Consider the following 20,321-nt stretch of genomic DNA (forward strand, 5'->3'; position numbering starts at 1 on the left):
CTAAAGGGATCAGGGAGTATGGAGAGAAGGCAGGTACAGGATACTGAGTTGAATGATCAGCCATGATCATATTGAATGGTTGTGCAGCCTCAAAGGGCCGAATGGCCTACTCCTGCACTTAAATGCTATGTTTCTATGTCTCCCTCTCCTCACCCCTCTCCCTTCTACCACCCATCCCTCTCTCCCCACCCCCTTCCCTCTCTACCCCACCCCCTTCCCTCTCTCCACTGCCCCCTTCCTCCTACCCCTCTGTCCCTCTTCCATCACTCCCCCTACCCCTCTCCTCCTCCCTCCCCACTCTTCCGCCTCTCCCCCTTCCCCCTCCACTCTCCCTCCCCACTCTTTCCCCTCTCTCCCCCCACCCCTCTCCCCCTCCCTCCCTCCTCCCCTCCCTCCCCATCCCCCCCTCCCTCACATCTCTCTCCCCACCACCCTCTCTCACCCCCTACTCCGCTCTTCTTTCCCTCCCAAATCTGTCCCGTTTCCTCCTCCTCCTCCTCCTCTCTGCTCCCTCCCTCTTCTCATCCCCCTCCCCCCACCTGTGTGTTTGGGGGGTGGTTAATGTGAGTGTGATGCCGCAGCCCCCCCCCCCACCCCCGCATACGCCGTTGGGGATACAGACCCAACGGGTCTGCACTTGGTCTAGTATTTATATAAATTCTACAATTTCATACACCAAATCTCCTTAGAAATTATTGTACAAAGGAGGTGGAAAGCTTTGTATATGCTAATAAACACATTTGCTTATATTACCCTCTCAGTTTTGAAAAACAGTGCATCAGTTACAGTATTTCATGTGTGCAAAAAACAGCAACCATATTAGCTGCACATCTGGAATAAGAAGTGCATCTGGAATAAGAGATCAAAGACCAAGATTTTGAACTGAATATATACAAATATGTCTTTACACTAAATTAAATAACATAAACAACGGCAAAACTAATCAAATGACACAATCTTACCATGTGAAATCTTTACATCATTCCATGATAGAGAAGAAGGGAACAAGAAGGGAACAAGCAGCTCCTAGACTATGGAACAGCATCCCTCTACCCATCAGAACAGCCCCCTCCATCGACTCTTTTCAGTCTAGACTTAAAACCTATTTTTACTCTCAAGCCTTTTTTGAGGTTCTCTGAGGGAGCACTGTATGTATGTATCTATGTATGTATTGTTGGTCTATGTACCATTGTTAGTAACACCAATGTAAAGCACTTTGGTCAACAAGAGTTGTTTTTAAATGTGTTATAGAAATAAAATTGAATTGACTTGACTTGAAGAATTACCCAAATTCTACAGAAAACATAACAAAATGAAAATATGCCTTTTCGTCAGTTGGTCGCTTAACCAACTGATGTAGAAAATTATCTAGTATACATTTCATGAATTCATGCTTCACCTTTCATTGCTAATTTAGCTTATTTGTTTGGTATGTTGATTAAAGTCCCCTTGCATAATTATATTATCTGCAACCTCTAAATTCCTGATAAACAGTTCCCAACATCACAACCATAACAGAGTAGCCATTTGTCATTTGTTCTTAGTTTGCCCCAAATAAATTCTAATGTTAAATCATGATTTGAAGTCATTTATTACTGCCATATTGATCTCCAGCCTTTATTAAAAATGCTGGAGATAGTAAATGGGAAGTTGTGTTATACAGACCAACCAGTTACTCTAATAAAACAAATTAGCCTGATCAGACTACATCTTTAATGTTAAGTTTTGATTGCAAAACAAGTGATAAATTTAAATACAGAAGCACTGATGCAGCTACCTCAGCGTGAAATGAAGAACTGGAGTTTTATGGGTAGAATTGTCTGAAGAAGGGTCCCGATGAAAATGTCACCTATCCATGTTCTTCAGACATATTACCTGACTTATCGAGTTATTCCAGAACATTGTGCCTTTTTTGTAAACCAGCATCTCCGGTTCCTTGATTCGACGTAGGATGTCTTTGGTCACAAGATCAAAACTTGTGCTAAAATATCAGCAGCACATTGTGATCCAGTCCTAAGATTTGTCCTGAAGAAGGGTCTCGACCCGAAATGTCACCCATTCCTTCTCTCCAGAGATGCTGCCTGGCCCGCTGAGTTACTCCAGCTTTTTTTGTGTAACTATGATTTGAAACCACTGCCTTCAACAGAACTGTATATCACATGAAGAACAATACTGGCAATGTTGCAGCATCACTTTAGCATTTGTGGCCAATGTCAATCTTCTGCTCCCTTAACCTATCCTCTACTCCCTTATACAGTTATACAGTACTACCTTTGAAGTCTAAGGAAGCTCTGCATGTCCCCAACAACCCTCACCAACTTGCACAGAAGCACCATAGAAAGCATTTCATCAGATACATCACAGCATGATTTGGGAATAGCTCCATCCAAGATCGCAAGACATTTCAGAGAGTTGTGGACGTAGCTCAGACCATCAGTCATAGAGGGTCCTGGTGAGACCACATCTGGAGTATTGTGTGCAGTTTTGGTCTCCTAATTTGAGGAAGGAATTTGCTATTGAGGGGGTGTAGCGTAGGTTCACGAGGTTAATCCCCGGTATAGCGGGACTGTCATATAAGGAAAGACTGGGCTTGTATTCACTGGAATTTAGAAGGATGAGGGGGATCTTATAGAAACATATATAATTATAAAGGGATTGGACAAGCTAGATGCAGGAAAAATGTTCCCAATGTTGGGGGAGACCAGAACCAATGGCCACATTCTAAGAATAAAGGGGAGGCCATTTAAAACTGAGAAGAGAAAAAACGTTTTCACCCAGAGAGTTGTGAATTTGCGGAATTCTCTGCCTCAGAGGGCAGTGGACGACAATTCGCTGGATGAATTTAAAAGAGAGTTAGATAGAGCTCTTGGGGCTAGTGGAATCAAGGGGTATGGGGAGAAGACAGGCACAGGTTACTGATTGTGAATTATCAGCCATGATCGCAATGTATGGCGGTGCTGGCTCAAAGGGCCGAATGGCCTCCTCCCGCACCTATTTTCTGTTTCTATGTTTCTAAATCATCCTCACTTTCATTGACTCCATCTATACTACGCTGCATCGGCAAGGCCACCAGCATAATCAAGGATCAGTCTCATCCAGTCACTCCCTCTACTCCCCTCTCCCATCAGGCAAAAGGTACCGAAATTTGAAAATGCATACCTCCAGATTTAGGGACAGTTTCTGCCCAGCTGTTATCTGGCAACTGAACCATCCTATCGCCAACTAGAGAGCAGTTCTGACTTCCCATCTACCTCATTGGAGACTTTTAAACTATCTTTAATCGGACTTTATCTTGCACTAAACATTATACCCTTATCCTGCATCTGTACACTGTGTACGGCTTGATTGGAATCATGTATAGTCTTTCTCTGGCTGGATAGCATGCAAAAGCTGCTTTCCAATGTACCGCGGTACACGTGACAATGATAAATGGCATAAAATTAAGAGAAAGTGCAGGAAATAGAGGGATATGGGCCATGAGATGAGATTAGTTTAACTAGGCATCATGTTGGTCATGAACATTGAGGGCAAAGAGCCCATTTCTGTGCTGTACTGGTGTACGTTAACCCTTGTAGTCTATAATAGATGTACATGAAAGGCAATTAGCTGTGCAAAATTGTATAATTTGTGCGAAAGGTTCACCAAAGGTCCACTGTAAAACGTGCACAATTCAAGGCTACTCTAGGTGCAATACAATAAGACATAAAAATAATCAAAGCTGGATACACATTTAACAGGTGTGTTAGCATCTGTGGAAAGGGAAATGGATAAATGCTTCAGGTCAAAACCCCTTCGCTAGAACTGGATGGGCACCTTGACGAGAACAAGAGACATTTATCCAGTTCAAAAAACAAAGTGCAGGAAAAACTCTTAGAAACAAGGATGCTGAACTGAAGAAGGGTCCCTACCCGGAAACGTCACCTACCCATGGTAGGTATGTTACAAAACTTACCTTCAGTGGCGCTGCAGTTCTGTCACTGTCCGTGTGCACGACTTTGGTGCCTATGAGAGGGGGGCGGGTTTAAAATGCCGTTTTTTCCGAGCCTGTTGAAATCGATTTTTGTCAGGCTGTTTACCTGCTGAAGGATAATCGCTCCGACATCGGTTTTATTAAGTTTTTTTAAAACTGCACTGGATATTTTAATAGCAGGAATAAATTAAAAATCAACTTCTAAAGCCGTCAACAGCGACAACGGGGACGGATTTCACGTACGGGATAGGTAAAGGAAAGCCGTTTATTTTACATATAAATGTGCTTCTTAGGATGCCTTTAATCAAAATTTTACATTGCAAAAATGTGACTTAGGACCCATCCTTGTTTCTAAGTATTTTTCCTGCCGATATTGAGTTTAAATTCACCGCAACGTTCCAAACGATCGCGTTCCACAAAATCCCATTCACAAGATGATTAAACTGGCCATTAATTTACAGGAATTAAACATTAAATTCCTTCCATTTGGCCTATAAATTCAGGACAATGAGATTTTAAAATCATGTTATATTGTGAATTCTTGTGTGAATGTTATTTGGACACGTAGGCTATTTAAAAATGTTAACCTTTTCTTAAGAAATTGATAGATGTTTAGATCTAGTAATTGAATTTTGTAATTAGCTACAATTAGGTAACTAACTAATTATATGCTTTAATTTCAGGTCATTCAAGTAAGATTGTTTCATATTTGTTTCAGAATGCTTCAATCTATAATAACTGAAAATTTCGTTCAGTTCTCTTAATTTTTAAGAAAGTTATGGGCTTTTGACTGTCCTTGATCACAGCTTTTGAGTTAAGTCAATGGAAAAGCAATAGGGAACAAGATGCTAATTTCCGAGTATGAAAATTGCCATAACTTTTTTAAATACTGAAGATATGAAAGTGAATTAGGTGTCAAATTAAACTTATTTTTATACTTTATCTGATGGGATAAATTGCAGGCTTGATTTTTTAAATCTCAAAATTTTGTAACATTGCTACCCAGGGTGATCCGCTGAGTTACTCCAGCACTTCGTGTCTTCTTTTGTTGCAGGAACTCGGCGGGTGAGGCAATTTCTGTGGATGGAATGGACAGGTAGCATTTTGGTCGGGATCGTTCTTCAGACTGCCAGAGTTATTCCAGCACTTTGCTCAATATTACAGTATCTGCATTTTCTGGTGTCGATATTAATCCAGTTACCTGGCATCAGATAACCAGGCACATCATCAAATAGTTTTAATGTGATTCCATTTCACGCATTTAGCATTTGGTAGCTTTGAGGGATTAACACAATAACAGCACAACCATTAGTGGGCATTTCTGTGATCTAGTGTGGGAAGGATTTGCCGATCCTTGCATATAACGAAGATAGACACCAAATGCTGGAGTAACTCAGCGGGTCAGGCAGAAAGGTCATTGGGACGATTCGGGTCGGAACCCTCCTTCAGACTGGCCAGAATCTTCCGATTCTCCAGAGATGCTGCTTATTTTGTGTGGGGAATGGTGTTGTGCTGCCAACCTGCACTCCATCGACAGGTAGAATCTCATTCCGTAGTTGAAGAAAAACGCAAAAACTGCAGAATTTCCATTGGCTCAAGGATTCCTTCCCTACAATTATCTGAAGTTTTGGAAAATCTATTTTTTTTCCCCTTTAAATTGCAATGTCTTTCTGTCCTCCGCGGGCTATCGTAGGGAGGCGAGACGAGCAAGGGATTGGCGAATGATTGACGGAGGAATCCGCCAACAGCTTCCTCAGGCGCTTCTCCGGACGCGAGGCGGTTACTAGGCAGCGCTTCCTGGACACGGCGGCGTCTGTGTACAATCAGGGCATGGCCGCTCGAGCAAAAACTAACCGCAATGTAAGTACGTTAACGCAAACTAATGCCCAGTTCTCCTCCAGTCTGAGGAGCTTTGCAGTATTCTTCCTCCTCGGCAAATATCAATCCAGCTTCCTTTGCAAGTGCAAATCGAGCGTGGAATCAGCCTTGTCTCCATAACTTAAGCTTCTTTCCATACCTTCAGTGCGAATAGTGTTTTTTTCTTCTAACCTCCAGCATTGATGGAGTTTTGCAAATCGTAACCCCTTTTACCGTGTGCTCCTTTCTTCATTATGATTTAAGTGCATTAAGTTACATGATTAAGTCTTATCTAACGTATTTATTGGTAATCCACACTTGCGATAGATCACTGATTTACCGGTCCTATCAAAATGCACATTGTTTTAAACCTGTGTCAGTTTTCCCTTTTGTTTGCAAACGTGGGAATTCATTCAAACATTTCCTCCAAAGAAATATATAGAATCACGCAGGCTGTGGGAAATGTTAGCTGGAAGAAGTATTTCAAAAATGTAGTAACGCGATATAAAAATATATTGTAAAAAATATGAGCGGCTTAGATAGGGTGGAAAATCGGAACCCTTGCCTCTGGCTGGGAATGTCAAGGAGTAGAGGGCATAGCTTTAAGGTGAGCGGGGCAAAGTGATGTGCAGTGCAAGTTTTTGCACACAGAGGGAGGTGGGTGCCTAAAATATGCTGCCGGGGCTGGTTGTGGAGGCAGATATTGGTGATTGATAGGCTTTTAGATAGGCACACGGATATGCTGGGAATGGAGGGATATGGATCACATGAAGGCAGATACGATCAGTTTATATTGGCATCGCGTTTGGCATAGACATCGTGGGCTGAGGAGCCCGTTCCTGCAGACGGTAGGTTTGTAGATAGAACTGGGGTCAGGAATGCTTGTATATTTAATCTTTTTTTAAACAACCTGTAACTTACATGGAAGTTAACATATATATGGAGAGGTTGAGCACAATGTCATTGCAGCTGCAGTACCAAGGGCCTCAGAAGTATTCACATGTTTTAATACTATCTGCAGGAAGTTTGTGCCCTATCGCTTGTGAGTAACAAGTACTAAGTATGTATCCATTGTTTTAGGTAAGGAGACCAGAACTGAGGCAGCATCAGAACCATGCTGTGTATGGGAGTGGAATTGGGTGTGGATGTGAAATTGAGATCAAACATGATACCAATTTGCAAACAAATGTAGTTCAGTTACATATAATGGTCATGGGGAGGGAATGAACTGATGTTTAGGAATGGTGGGGATTGGCAGCCTTTAACATTTCCAATAGTGATCACCTGTTGTCATTGCACTGTTAGACAATTTAGAGATATCAGACGGACTTGGTGGCCTCTGAAACCCATCACAACCATGCAGAAGCTGGTGTACTTTTTGCTGATGTTGTGAAAGAGCAGCATGTAGATGAAAGTTATGAGGGGGTCAAAACAGATTCTTGTGGATTTTCAGAGCCAACACTGGGGAGGGGACAGACACAAAAAGCTGGAGTAACTCAGCTGGACAGGCAGCATCTCTGGAGAGAAGGAATGGATGACCCTTCTTCAGACTGGTTAGGCATAAGGAAAATGGGAGATATAGACGGTGTAGAGAGATAAAGAAAAATGAATAAAAGATATGCAAAAAAGTTACGATCAGAAAGGAAACAGGCCATTGTTAGCTGTTTGTTGGGTGAAAACGAGAAGCTAGTGTGATCTGGGTGGGGGAGGTATGTATAGAGAGAGGGAGGGGGGTGGGGAATGCTGGGGCTACCTGGAAAGTCTTCAGCTGATTTTCTTCCTAAAATAGAAAGGCATAATGTAGTTCCAAATAATAATGTTGTTCATGTGTTTATTGCTTCTTATGGCAATTTGTTGATTTACCAATAATTTATAATCAAATTCATTCTTGCAGATAGATTTTAAGATGCTTTATCCAATTTCCAGCCATGTTTGTCATCCTCTGCATTCCAGCACCAGCATTTCTATTTGATGATTAAACAAAGTTTGTTTTATGAACTGCATTTTTTTTCAAGGGAATTATTTCTGCAGTGACTGAATTAATAAATTTATAGTACCTATTCTTTTTGCAATTAATCTTATCTATCTTCATGTCGCACTGCTTTTATGATTAAACATAAGGTATTTATGTCATAAATTGTCAGTACGGGAGCACCTTAAGGCTGTGTGCTCAGCCCCCTGCTCTACTCACTCTATACTCACGACTGTATAGCCAGACATAGTGCAAACTCCATCTTCAAGTTTGCCGACGACACCACTGTTGTTGGATGAAATACAGATGGTGATGAGTCAGAGTGTAGAAGTGCGATTGATCGATTGGCCAAATGGTGCCAGCTCAACAACCTGGCTCTCAAATTCCTTGTCACCCATTCCTTCTCTCTGGAGATGCTGCCTGTCCTGCTTACTCCAGCATTTTGTGTCTACCTTCGATTTAAACCAGCATCTGCAGTTCTTTCCTTCACATTTTGTCTGCTCCACTGTGAAATCTCCTCAAGGTATGTCCACTTTGAAGATGTTCTCCTCTCTCTGATGAGAGTTCAGCTTCAGTCTGAAGAAGGGTCTTGACCCGAAACGTCACCCATTCCTTCTTTCCAGAGTTGCTGCCTGTCCCGCTGAGTTACTCCAGCATTTTGTGTCATCCTGTCGTGCTGCGGCATGTAAGAATTTCATTGTTCTATCTGGGACATGTGACAAAAAAATATTTGACAACATTCTGTGGAATCATTGTTATGTGCAAAAAATATTTAGAATGTTATTTGTCATTCTATTTCACATCATTTTCTTTTAGAAGTGTTCTTTGTATTTACAATGCCTTTCAAATTGTTACACTCGCCCTTATGCAGGCTTAAACTTGACCATATTTTTCAACCCCAAATATCTTCTTCCCCCACCCCACTGCCAATAACTTAGCTGATAAGAAGGTTATGTTCCATTCAGCAAGGCAATTAAATGTCTAAAGGCAAATTGGATTCCATAACTTCTGGACCCATTAGTTAGCTGATGTTTAAAATCCAATGGCAACAGCAAATAATTATTTTGCGATTATTATTCTACTAAATATTGTTTTAGAATGCAAATTAATACTTTAAGGGGTTCCTTTAGTTGGCTATGTTAATGCTAAATATTGTGATTAATGTTACAGTATGGTTAATTTTATTTTTGCAGATGTTTGAGACTTTTTAATGGAACAAGTCACTCTTACTGCAAAATGCAAGTGGGACAGAACAGATGGTTTGGATTCAAACTTAATATAGCTGACCTTAAATGAAGTTTATTTGAATGTCAAAGCTCTGATCATTTGGATGAATTGAAGAAAATGGCCTCCACGGAGTAAGTGAAACAATTTCAATTGTGGTTCTTCTTATGAAACATTCATCAGTTATCATTATGGAAACAAGATTGTGCTTTTATTTACAAATGGTCCTTTTCTGAACACAGCCAAGGGGTGACCAGAGATGACTTACCAGGGATACAATTGCAACAGATGCTAATTAATCTTTTCTTGGGTACATTGTTACTCTTAACGTTTGTGCGGTTGCTGCTGCTTATGACATTGTCAAAGACACAATGTAACTGTGCCAAAGATCTTTACTATAAAAGCAGGTGTATCAAAAAAATGGCACTACATAATTATCACAACATTAGGAAGGCTGTTTAATCAAGTTGTCGTTTTGTACAAAAGGGAACTGCAGATGCTGGAATATCGAAGGTACACAAAATTGCTGGGGAAACTCAGCGGGTGCAGCAGCATCTATGGAGCAAAGGAAATAGGCGACGTTTCGGCCCATTCGTTGCCTTCGCTCCATAGATGCTGCTGCACCCGCTGAGTTTCCCCAGCAATTTTGTGTACCTGTCGTTTTGTACAGTTGCTTTTATGTGTGGAAATGTGATATATTTGACTTTATAGATACAGCGTGGAAATGGGCCTTCCAGCCCACGGAATCCAAACGAACTAGCGATCACCTGTACACTAGCAGTATCTTACACACTGGGGACAATTTACATCTTACATAAACCAATTGGCCTACAAACCTGTACTTCTTTGGGGTATGGGACGAAACCGGAGTATCCTGAGGAAACCTACACAGTCACAGGGAAAACTCCGTACAGATGGCGCCCATAGTCAGGATCGAACCCAGGTCTCTGGTGGTGTAAGGCAGCAACTCGATCACTGTGCCATTCCATGTTGAATTTAAAGCTCATGTTCAACATCATCCCAGATATGCTTGGTTAACAAAAGTCAAAATGTATCCACTGTTTCTTTAAAGAAATAAAATGAAATCAAAATGGTTTAACTATATGCAGAAGGAATGTGAATATAAATAGAAGAAAGGAAGTGGAAGATGCAACAAAAGGGGTTACAAAGTTTAAAACCAAGAGACATAAGAATAACATGACCAGATTCTTTATACATTAGGTTGCGATTGCTATTAAAGATAAAATATAGACTTTAGTTTTGGCTGCTTTTCCTTACTTTTTATGAAGCTTGTGTTAAGGGCCTGTCCCACTTCGGCGATTTTTTTCGGAAGATAGACGGGAAATAGGCTGTCGCCACATGGTAGCGGGGTGACGCCTGTATTGTCGTGAGTTGTCTCCTCAAGTGTCATAACTTTTTTTCTTGTCACCGCTGGATTTTGAAATGTTCAAAACCTTTCAGCGACAGTGGGCTTGACGTTACCTGACTTCTCCTGTGGTGGGTGCTGTCGTAGGTTGTCGCCAGGGTGATGCCAAGTGACGTTGGTTGTCGCCGGGTGATGACCTCAGTCATTTGCATTGGCGACAACCTATGTCATCCTACGTCAACCGGCGACAGTACCGGCATCAAGGGAAGTCTTCAGTTGTCTTCATTTGTCGCCGATGGGGTCGTCGCTTGTTGTAGCTTGGAGGTAGGTTGACTTTGGTTGTCGTAGGTTGTCGTCTGTGTGGTCGAAGGTTGTCGTAGGTGTCGTCGTGGTTGTCGTAGGTGTGGTCATAGCGGGACGTCCCAAGTCGCGATAAATTGTGTCGCCGTTGACGTAGCTTGTCGTAGCTTGACACCAACTAGGTAGTAGCTTGTCGTAAACATTGTCATAGGGTGGGTTCATTTTGGCGTCCCACTACGACTGTCTGTTACCGGCAGTCGCCTAAAAAAATCACCTGTGAGACAGGCCCTTTAGTAGCCAGCAAAGTCTGAAGAGAGCAGTTTGAATCCCTGTTTCCACTCTCATTTCATCCTCCCATGGTGCAGTATGACTTTATTGCATACCATCTGTAAAACGCTCTGCACAAACTTGCCATTGCCATTTCAGTCTTAATTTTCTGACTACTTGGGTTAGCAGGAATGAGGAAACGCCATGCTGTCTTGGAATTCTATCACTGAGCTATTGTTCCCGAGTCAAAGTCCAAGAATTACTTCCCTTATAACATTTTCACTATTTAAACCACACCAGTTCAAGAATGCAGAAAATATCATTGTATAGTTAGTAAAGAATATGGTGGAAATGCTGAGCAGGTTAGGCAGCATCCATGGAGAAGGAAAGTGGAGTTGGAATTTAAAGTCAGTGATTTTCCATCAGAACTTTTGTTAGGATCAAGGCTAGGTACTTGTGTGGTTTTCATGTTAAAGGATTTGGTGCAACACAAGTGATAGTAATCTTTAGATACACCAATGCCTATTCATATATTTTTCAAAAGGTTTGTCAACTAAAACCGTGGAGTCTGAATTGATGCAATGGCAGTCACTTTTCTCATATTTGACCCATTAGCCATTCATTTTTAGAGGAAGTTTTTTTTTTCTCAGACCAACACCCTAAGGTTGGAATGATATTGAACATGTTATTAGCTAACTTATTGGGAAATCAGAGACTGAGGGGAAAGACAATCTCATAGCCAAATTTTGCAAGGAGAATGGAAAAAAAAGAAAAACACAGATTCTTGTTCAATTTTTAATATAAAACATTGCAATGGCATCCTTGGCCTGGAATTAGAAAGTAACAATAAAAAGACCATTTTGGATGAAGAAAAAGATTTTTAAAAATAAGCAAGGACGGTCAAATAAAGACTCGGATCATGAGGCTGATTATTTTCCTATTTCTTATGGAGCTAAGCTGGTAAATTGGGTGGAGAAAAGGCAATGTGAAATTTAATCTGGATAAATGTGTGGTGATACATTTTGGGGTATTTGATAAGTGTAGGACACGCCATGAATACCCATGAATACCCTTTGGGATATGGAAGAACAGAATGACATTGGCGTACAAATCATAGATCCCGAAAAGGAGGTATACAAGTGACTAACAAGGCATGTATGGAGTCACAGGATTATAGGCTTTCATTAGCCAGGGGATGGTATATGTGCAGTAATGTCTTGGTTTAATTTTCTGCAACTTTGGTGACACCACAGCTGATATATTGTGTGTATTTCTGGTCACCTCATAATAGAAAGGACATGATTGTATTGGAGAAGGTGCGGAGGATGTTGATGGCATTGATGGAATAATTTAGGAGGGACTGGATAGGCTGTTTTTTTCTTAGGGTGGAGAAGGCTGAAAAGGTCTTAAGTGATAGGAGTAGATATATGCCATTCGCCCAATCAAGTCTACTCTGCCATTCAATCCCGGCTAATCTATCTCTCCCTCCTAACCCCATTCTCCTGCATTCTCCCCATAACCAGAGACCTGATAGAGGGATAGAAAACTATGAGGAATATGTATAAGATCGACTCGTCTAATATCAGAGGGCACAGACATAGGGTAAAGAATTCAAGGGGATCTGAGGATTTCTTTTTTTCACCCAGTGGATAGTTGCAATCTGGAACACAGTACACGAGGTGGTAAATGCAGGTATTTTCACAACATCTCAGGGCTCTCACTTTTTTTTTCTCTGTTTCCAGCCGGGCAACCTAGGCAGCTTTTTAGGTTGCCAAATGACAGTTTAGGTGGTCATTTAAGACGGCTTGCATGAAGCGTGCGATAATGTGCTCGGACGAAATGCGTAGTTACCAGTCGGAATTATGCTCAATGAAGCATTCACATATTATTTCTGTTTCAAATAAAGTCACAAACTTAACATATTCACCAATCAAGACATGATATATACCACGATGACATGCAGCAAAATTATAATACAGTATCTCAACTCTTTTTACACGCTGCTTTTTCCACTTCCAAACAAAAATGTGGTTGGATTATTCAGCGTATGATCAACCTCGGTGAGACCAAGCGCAGGCTTGGTGATTGCTTCGCACAACACCTCCACTCAGTTCACAATAACCAACCTGATCTCCCGGTGGCTCAGCACTTCAAATACCCCTCCCATTCCGAATCCAACCTTTCTGTCCTGGGTCACCTCCATGGCCAGAGTGAGGCCCACCGCAAATTGGAGGAACAGCACCTCATATTTCGTTTGGATAATTTACACCCCAACGGTATGAACATTGGCTTCGCCAATTTCAGGTAGTCCTTGCTTTCTCCCGCATTCCCCTCCCATTCCCAGCTCTCCCACAGCCTACTGTCTCTCCTTTTCCTTTCTTTCCCTCCCCTCCCCCCCCTTCCTGACATCAGTATGAAGAAGGGTCTCGAGCCGAAACGTCGCCTATTCCTTTGCTCTATAGATGCTGCCTCACCCACTGATTTTCTCCAGCTTTTTTGTCTACCATCCATTCACACAAGTTCTGTTATCTCACTTTCCTCACCCACTCCCTGTGCTTTAGGGGCAATTTTACAGAGACAAGTTAACCTACAAACCCAACGCGTCTTTGGGATGTGGGAGGAAACCCATACACTTGTAGGGAGAATGTGCAAATTCAACACTGACAGTACCTGAGGACAGGATCGAACACAGATCTGTGGCGTGTGACGCAGCAAGTCTACCAGCTGTGCCACTATATTTTGTTTTCTAACACACAAAAAATCATACGTTGATAACTTTGGTTACTAAAAAAAAAAGAAAATATCCATTTTCAGTCTTAAATCTCTAAGTGAAGCTATGTTCCCCTTTACAGCTACTGTATGTTTTAATTCAGTTCAAGACTATGGGGCCATAAAGTTGCTGCCTAAAAGTACCAGACCCGGAATTGATCCTGAATATTGGTGCTGTCTGCACGAAGTTTGCTCCTTTTCCCTTTGATCACATGGGTTTTCTCCGGGTGCTCTTGTTTCCTTCCACATTCCAAAGGTGTGCAGGAACCTTTTTTAGACCCAACCCAAAATGTAATATTTTCATTTTGTCCAGAGATTCTGTCTGACCTGTTGAGTTACTCCAGCTTTTTGTGTCTATCTTCAGCTTAAACCAGCATCTGCAGTTCCTACACACACGATACTATACGATAGAACTTTATTAAACCCAGGAGGGAAAAGTGTGTGTGTGTGTGTGTGTGTGTGTGTGTGTGTGTGTGTGTGTGTGTGTGTGTGTGTGTGTGTGTGTGTGTGTGTGTGTGTGTGTGTGTGTGTGTGTGTGTGTGTGTGTGTGTGTGTGTGTGTGTGTGTGTGTGTGTGTGTGACACACACTATATATAGTTATATTCATAAATAAATATACACTTGTTTTCTCGTTTATAACATTGTTTACATATTCTGTTGTGCTGCTGCAAGTAAGGATTTCATTGTTCTAACTGGGATGTTAGAAAATAAAACACTCTTGACGTACGTCGCTAATGTGTTGGATAGAACTAGTGTACAGGTGGTCGGCGTGGACTCGGTGGGCCGAAGGGCCTGTTTCCACGCTGTATCTTTAAATTAAACTAAAATCACTGAAACCAGAGGGAGTCTTAAGAAGGGTTTCTACCCGAATTGTCACCCAATTTCTTCTATCCAGAGTTGCTGGCTGCTCCATGGAGTTCCCCTGCACAATTAAAGCATGGAATAGTCTTCACCCTACCATAGTTACCCAACCAGACGCAACTAAATTTAATGTAGCTCTTTTTTCCCCAATAACCCTTTTTTGCTTAAGTCCAAATCAAGAGTCAAGAGAGTTTTATTGTCATGTGTCCCAGATAGGACAATGAAATTCTTGCTTGCTGCAGCACAACAGAATATGTAAACATAATACAGAACAGGAGATAAAAGTTCAGTGTGTCTGTATACCATAGACCATATAGATACACAATAAATAAACAGATAAAGTGCAATAGGCTGTTATTGTTTGGAGTTTGGTGATGGGCCCTCCACCACCTCCAGTTTAAATTTCATTTTGAATATTTTTGGAGGACCAGGAAACCAAGAAGCAAGAGTTACTCCAAGGAGTTACTCCAGCTCCAGGGAGTGATTCTGCATTGGGTTTCAGCGGTCGTGGCGAGGCGGCGACCGGAGAGCAATGGTGGGCAGATCTCCCACAATGCAAAGGTGGGGAGAAAGTGCCCGGCGCCGACAAGTTGCCGTGGCAGTGCACATGTGCAGGGTAGCCGGCCGTGCCGGTGGATGAGGAGCGGCTGAAGAGTGGAGAGCAGAGACCCAGACATGGATGGCGGGCGGAGACGGAGAGTGACAGAGAGAGAGATAGAGAGGGGGACCCGCTCAAAGTTGAACGGCAGGTGTCCTGGGTGCTTGTCAAGCCGGGCAAAATGGCACAGCTTTTAGGTTGCCCAGCGGGACTTTAGGTGGCCATTGGCACCCGGGCAACCGTTAATTTTGAGCCCTACATTTGTAAAGTATTGGAGTGCAGAGAATTGCCAAGGTTTAGACGTAGAAGGTTTCAGGCCAGGGGCTGGCAAATGGGATTAATATAAATGGGTACTCTATGGTTGGCATGGATATGATGGGCCAAAGGCCTGTTTCTGTTTTTGACTCCACAGCTCTAAGATAAGTTGATGGAATGTGTTTTAATTGTTGTCGAAAGTAGCTGAACAAATCTTTCCTGGCTTTGGCTCATCAAGTATTTCAGTCAGTTTTCAGAACAATGGGAAGTGTAAACATTTGTGGAAATTGGAAGGACAATATGTAACTTAAATCATATGGACAGCCTCTGTTACTCTTTGTGTATTCGTCAGGCAAGTTCAAATGTTGTGCAGTTCTGTTGCTGGAGCTGATGGGACGGCTGAGAAGACATTACCCTACTTTTCATGTTTTTATAATGGCCAATATGGGTTTGGAGAATTGTTCCCAGGAATCTCAATAAAGGATCGACCCTGCACAACTGAGATGAGGGCAAGCTTCTTTGTGTAGGGTGTTACATTTTCTCTCTAACATATTTCGTGGTTGTTCATTGTTCATCTTGTAGGTTTAGAGAGATCCCTGGCTCTACATTTTCACAATCATTAGGCATTTGCTAACTAAGAATTTGTAAGACTAGTAGGTCATGTAACCATCGACTCTTTAATAAAACCAAAGGCGAATCTCTAGATCATCTCCATTTTCGGACCTATTTAAGATTCCTTAGTCTCTAATAATACCTGGGAAACTATTGACTTCAATTTTTACATGCATAGAATGCACAGCACTGCCCATTGGGTAGAGAATCTCAAAGGTGTGCAAATTGACACAAACACAATTCTCCTCATCTGTCTTGACATTTCATGTACATGGTGAGATCATCTCTTGTTCAAGATCATGTCTTGTTCATTAAATTACAGACAGTCTAAACCCATTCTACTCAATCCTTCCTTGTTGGTCAGTTCACACATCTTGAGATTCAGATTTCCCAGTTAAAAGGCCACCTGGATTGGGTGACTGACTGCTTTCAAGTTTTTAGCTTGATTGCTGTAACTTAAGCAAATGTCGTTAAAGCTGCTGCACTAACAGATCAACAAAAAGTTTAAAAGATCCTTTATTTTCTTTACATTTACAATTTTCTATTCCTTTTAGAAATCTTCGTCAGAAGATAAAAAGTAAGCGAAAGGCATTGCAAGCATCTCTAACTGGGAGCAGTGAAGTCAGTGATACTCAGGTAAAGTGTATGTATTTTAACAAAGTGTTATTTGGGTCAGAGTGTTGAGGCAGCAAAGTTCCAGAACTGGTTGAGTTAAACACAAAGGTCATTGAGCGATGGGCTTGGATATTGGTCACTATGTGATCTTCTCTACAAGGTGCTCCTCACCTGAGTGAGATTTGTGCAGTAGTGACCACAGTGCTATTCCAAACATGTGTCTGGAATTCCAAACTTTGTTAGGTACATTTTGACTTGAGAAGATGTGGAGTGGAATTCTGCCTGTCCCTCCCCTTTCACCCAAGCTCAGCCAAGTAGAATTGGTTGGCTGCATTGGCTCCAGGTGCCTCAGCACTGAATGGAGATCAGACCTTAGAACAGTTCTTGGCTCAGTTCGGCACTGGCCTGTATACGTTCTGTAAGAACCATTGGAGGGCCTTGGCTTACATTCCCCAATCTCAATCATTATTTTCAATATCACATCTTTCAAATCTGAAAAAATATATTTTTTTGAACTTGCCATGGTGTAATGATTGAAATGTTCTTCATTGTAAGATTAGCAATAGGTTGAAATTAGCTGTGGGCATAGCACCTTTGCAAGTTCTGAGATGGAGGTATAGGAATACAGATCCAAACCATGCAAAATCCTGACCTTAATCCAAACATAGCAATTCGCATCCCACCCTAAATTGGATTTCTTGAGGACAATAGCAGGTTCCTGGAGCTGGTTATGTTTGTAGAGAGATTGTGGTCAATCTGTTTACTGTGAGGATATCTTTGGGTAAGTATCAGCTTTACAACATGCAAGGATTGGGTTATGACCCTTTGAAACTCTTAGCTGGCTGCAGCCCACTGATAAAAGTGTTTGATTGAAAGTTAAACGGTTTGAAAAGTTTAATAGACAAATCAAATGTAATGCAAAGTTTATTCTTAAATGGCAAGATAAATGTCTATGCAATGTGATAATGTGAGGTACTTTGATTCCATTTCCACTACATTAAGTTGTATTATTTAGAAATGGTGAGTATCCATTGGAAATATCAAGGTATAGATGAATTTAGTTTTGCTCCATAAGTTTCAATATCTTTCAGCATGCAGTTCTTCTCCTCAAATCAAACACATGCAGTCTTGGAAATTCTATAATTGAAAGACAATTTGAAAAATAAATGAATGGGTAGACATTAACTGAAGAAAGTCTGAAGCCAGTTTGGAAACATAAACCTCCAATTCAATAACCAAAGATTGAACAATAACCAAAGATCATGGATTTAAAGAAGCAGAAAAGAGGGAGGCATTTTATTTTGGTGCAGCAAGTTCTTGTTATCATCAATGCATTACTTGAAGTGGAAGCAACATTAATAATAATTTGGTGAAGAGAGCAAAATACACATCTGAAATCACATCTCCGTAGATTTATTTATCTGAAACACCACTGCATTCTTAGACTCGGTTTTCACACGCCATATTGTTGAGAATTCAAGAACTTGAGTCAACATGGCTCCATATGGTGTACATATTTCTGATTTGTCCTGGGCTCACTAGATTGATACAATTGAGATTTGGCATGTCACTCAATACTCTATCGAACCTCTACAGGTGGACAGGGGGGAATGTTGACTGGTTACATCACAGGGCTGCCAACATTGGGTGAACGTTGGGAGTGAGAAATTGTGGAGAGACCAAGCCTCAGCGAATGTAGAGACTGGGGGTGGGAGGGAGGTGTTCCCCCTCCCATGGTACAGAGCTTTTACATTTTTCAGCTTGAAATTGTGCAATCTGGTTCATACTGTAGCGAGTCTTTTAACTTATTATTGAATGGAATATTTATGCTTTAAATTGGATTAGCTATGAATAAGATTAGGCTAAATTACATTCCTAATTACATTCCACAGAAGAGCCAGGCTCTGATCAACTGGTGCGGCATATGAATGATCTTCGTGTATTCATGTATGGAAATCAGATTATAATCAAGTACTTGACCCATGTTGACCAACCTGGGTCTCACTGCACACCGGGTACTACTCCTGACCCTGACTCCAGTTGCATACCTTCTCTCATTCCTGACCCTGAGTCCAGCCTTACACCTGGCCCCCTATTCTACCCTGATCATAGCTGCTTACCTGCTTAGGTTCCCAGTGCTGAACACACCACTGGTCCCAGCTTTGACTGCACACCTAGTACTATTCCAGACCTTGACTCTGAATGCACACTTGGCCTTGCTCCTAGCCCTTCTGCACTGACAATATATCTGGCCCACACATAAAGCCCCATATCTGACCCCCTGGACTTAACCTATTACTTTCAAGTCCACAGGTGCTTATTCAATGCGGTAATCTTTTGTGGGGCATTTCACAGGCCAAATTATGTATAACAAAATTTGCTACATCCATTGGCTTCCTTGTTATCTAACATGCTAGCTACTTTGTCAAATAAGTCATCAATTGGTTGAACACAATTTCTCATCCATAAAATTATACTCACTCAGCTGCATAAGTATTCTGTTACCATTTCCTTCAATTTCCTAATAATGTCCTGAAGTTATTTTCACCCCCAATATTTTCAGTATTTTGCTGTCTTCCTCTCAGCTGGGACTTTTCCGAAATGCAAAGTCCAATAACAATATATATTTAAGCAATAATATTCCATTTAATGTGATCTTGAGAGTACATAATATTTTCTGTGGTATTCATAACACAACAATAGTAAAAAGATGGTACACAAAAATGCTGAAGAAACTCAGCAGGTGCAGCAGCATCTCTGGAGCGAAGGAAATAGGCAACGTTTCGGGCTGAAACCCTTCTTCAGACTGATAGGTGTGGGGGCAGGGGGGGAGAAGAAAGGGAAAAAGGAGGAGGAGGAGCCCGAGGGCTGAGGGAGGGATAGGAAGGGGAGGAGACAGCAAGGGCTAACAAAATTGGTAGAATTCAATGTTCATGCCCCCAGGATGCAGACTCCCCAAGCGGAATATGAGGTGCTGTTCATCCAATTTCCGGTGGTGCTCGCTCTGGCTCTCCGTCTGAACCAGGGGCCGCAGAACATTTTTGAAAGTGGGGGGGCTAAGCGATCACTGGCCTTGGGGGTACCCAGCGAGGCAGTGGAGCGACCGAGTGGGGGGAGGGTGTGGGAGGGGGTACTTTTTGAAATTTGATGTATTAAAATCATGTATTAGTGCATTGGAGAAGTATGATTTCAATGTTTTTTGTTTATTTTTAAGAATTAACTTTTTTAGGGCTATCCCAACATTTAAGAAACAGTTAGACTGATACATATGGACCAAAAGCAGGTAGTGTAGCTGGGACATGTTGGCGGGTGAGGGCAAGTTGGGCCCAAAGGCCAGTTTTCACACTGTATCACTCTATGACTACATTATACCTCCACCATGCATGAATGCTTCAAAATCGAGTTTTATTTCCATATACTCAAGCATAGAAACATAGAAAATAGGAGCAGGAATAGGCCATTCAGCCCTTCGAGCCAGCACTGCCATTCAATACGATCATGGCTGTTCATCTAAAATCAGTACCACTTTCCTATTTTTTTCCCCATATCCCTTGATTTCGGTAGCCCCAAGAGCTAAATGTAACTCTCTTGAAAACATTCAGTGAATTGGCCTCCACTGCCTTCTGTGGCAGAGAATCCCACAGATTCACAACCC

The 20,321-nt window shown here is 41.7% G+C and overlaps 1 protein-coding gene across 1 annotated transcript in view; it reads left to right on the top strand.

The window, feature by feature from the left end:
* The first annotated feature begins 5,737 nt into the window (after positions 1-5,737).
* Positions 5,738-20,321, top strand: part of cc2d2a (coiled-coil and C2 domain containing 2A) — a 127,374-nt gene continuing 112,790 nt past the window's right edge. The window contains exons 1-3 of the mRNA XM_033025732.1: positions 5,738-5,830; positions 8,993-9,157; positions 16,606-16,687. Of these exons, the coding sequence (XP_032881623.1) occupies positions 9,144-9,157; positions 16,606-16,687 (96 nt within the window). The 5' untranslated portion in view covers positions 5,738-5,830; positions 8,993-9,143. The remainder of the gene's footprint in view (positions 5,831-8,992; positions 9,158-16,605; positions 16,688-20,321) is intronic.

This window comes from Amblyraja radiata, chromosome 1 (assembly GCF_010909765.2).
Source record: "Amblyraja radiata isolate CabotCenter1 chromosome 1, sAmbRad1.1.pri, whole genome shotgun sequence".
Classification (NCBI taxonomy): Eukaryota; Metazoa; Chordata; class Chondrichthyes; order Rajiformes; family Rajidae; genus Amblyraja; species Amblyraja radiata.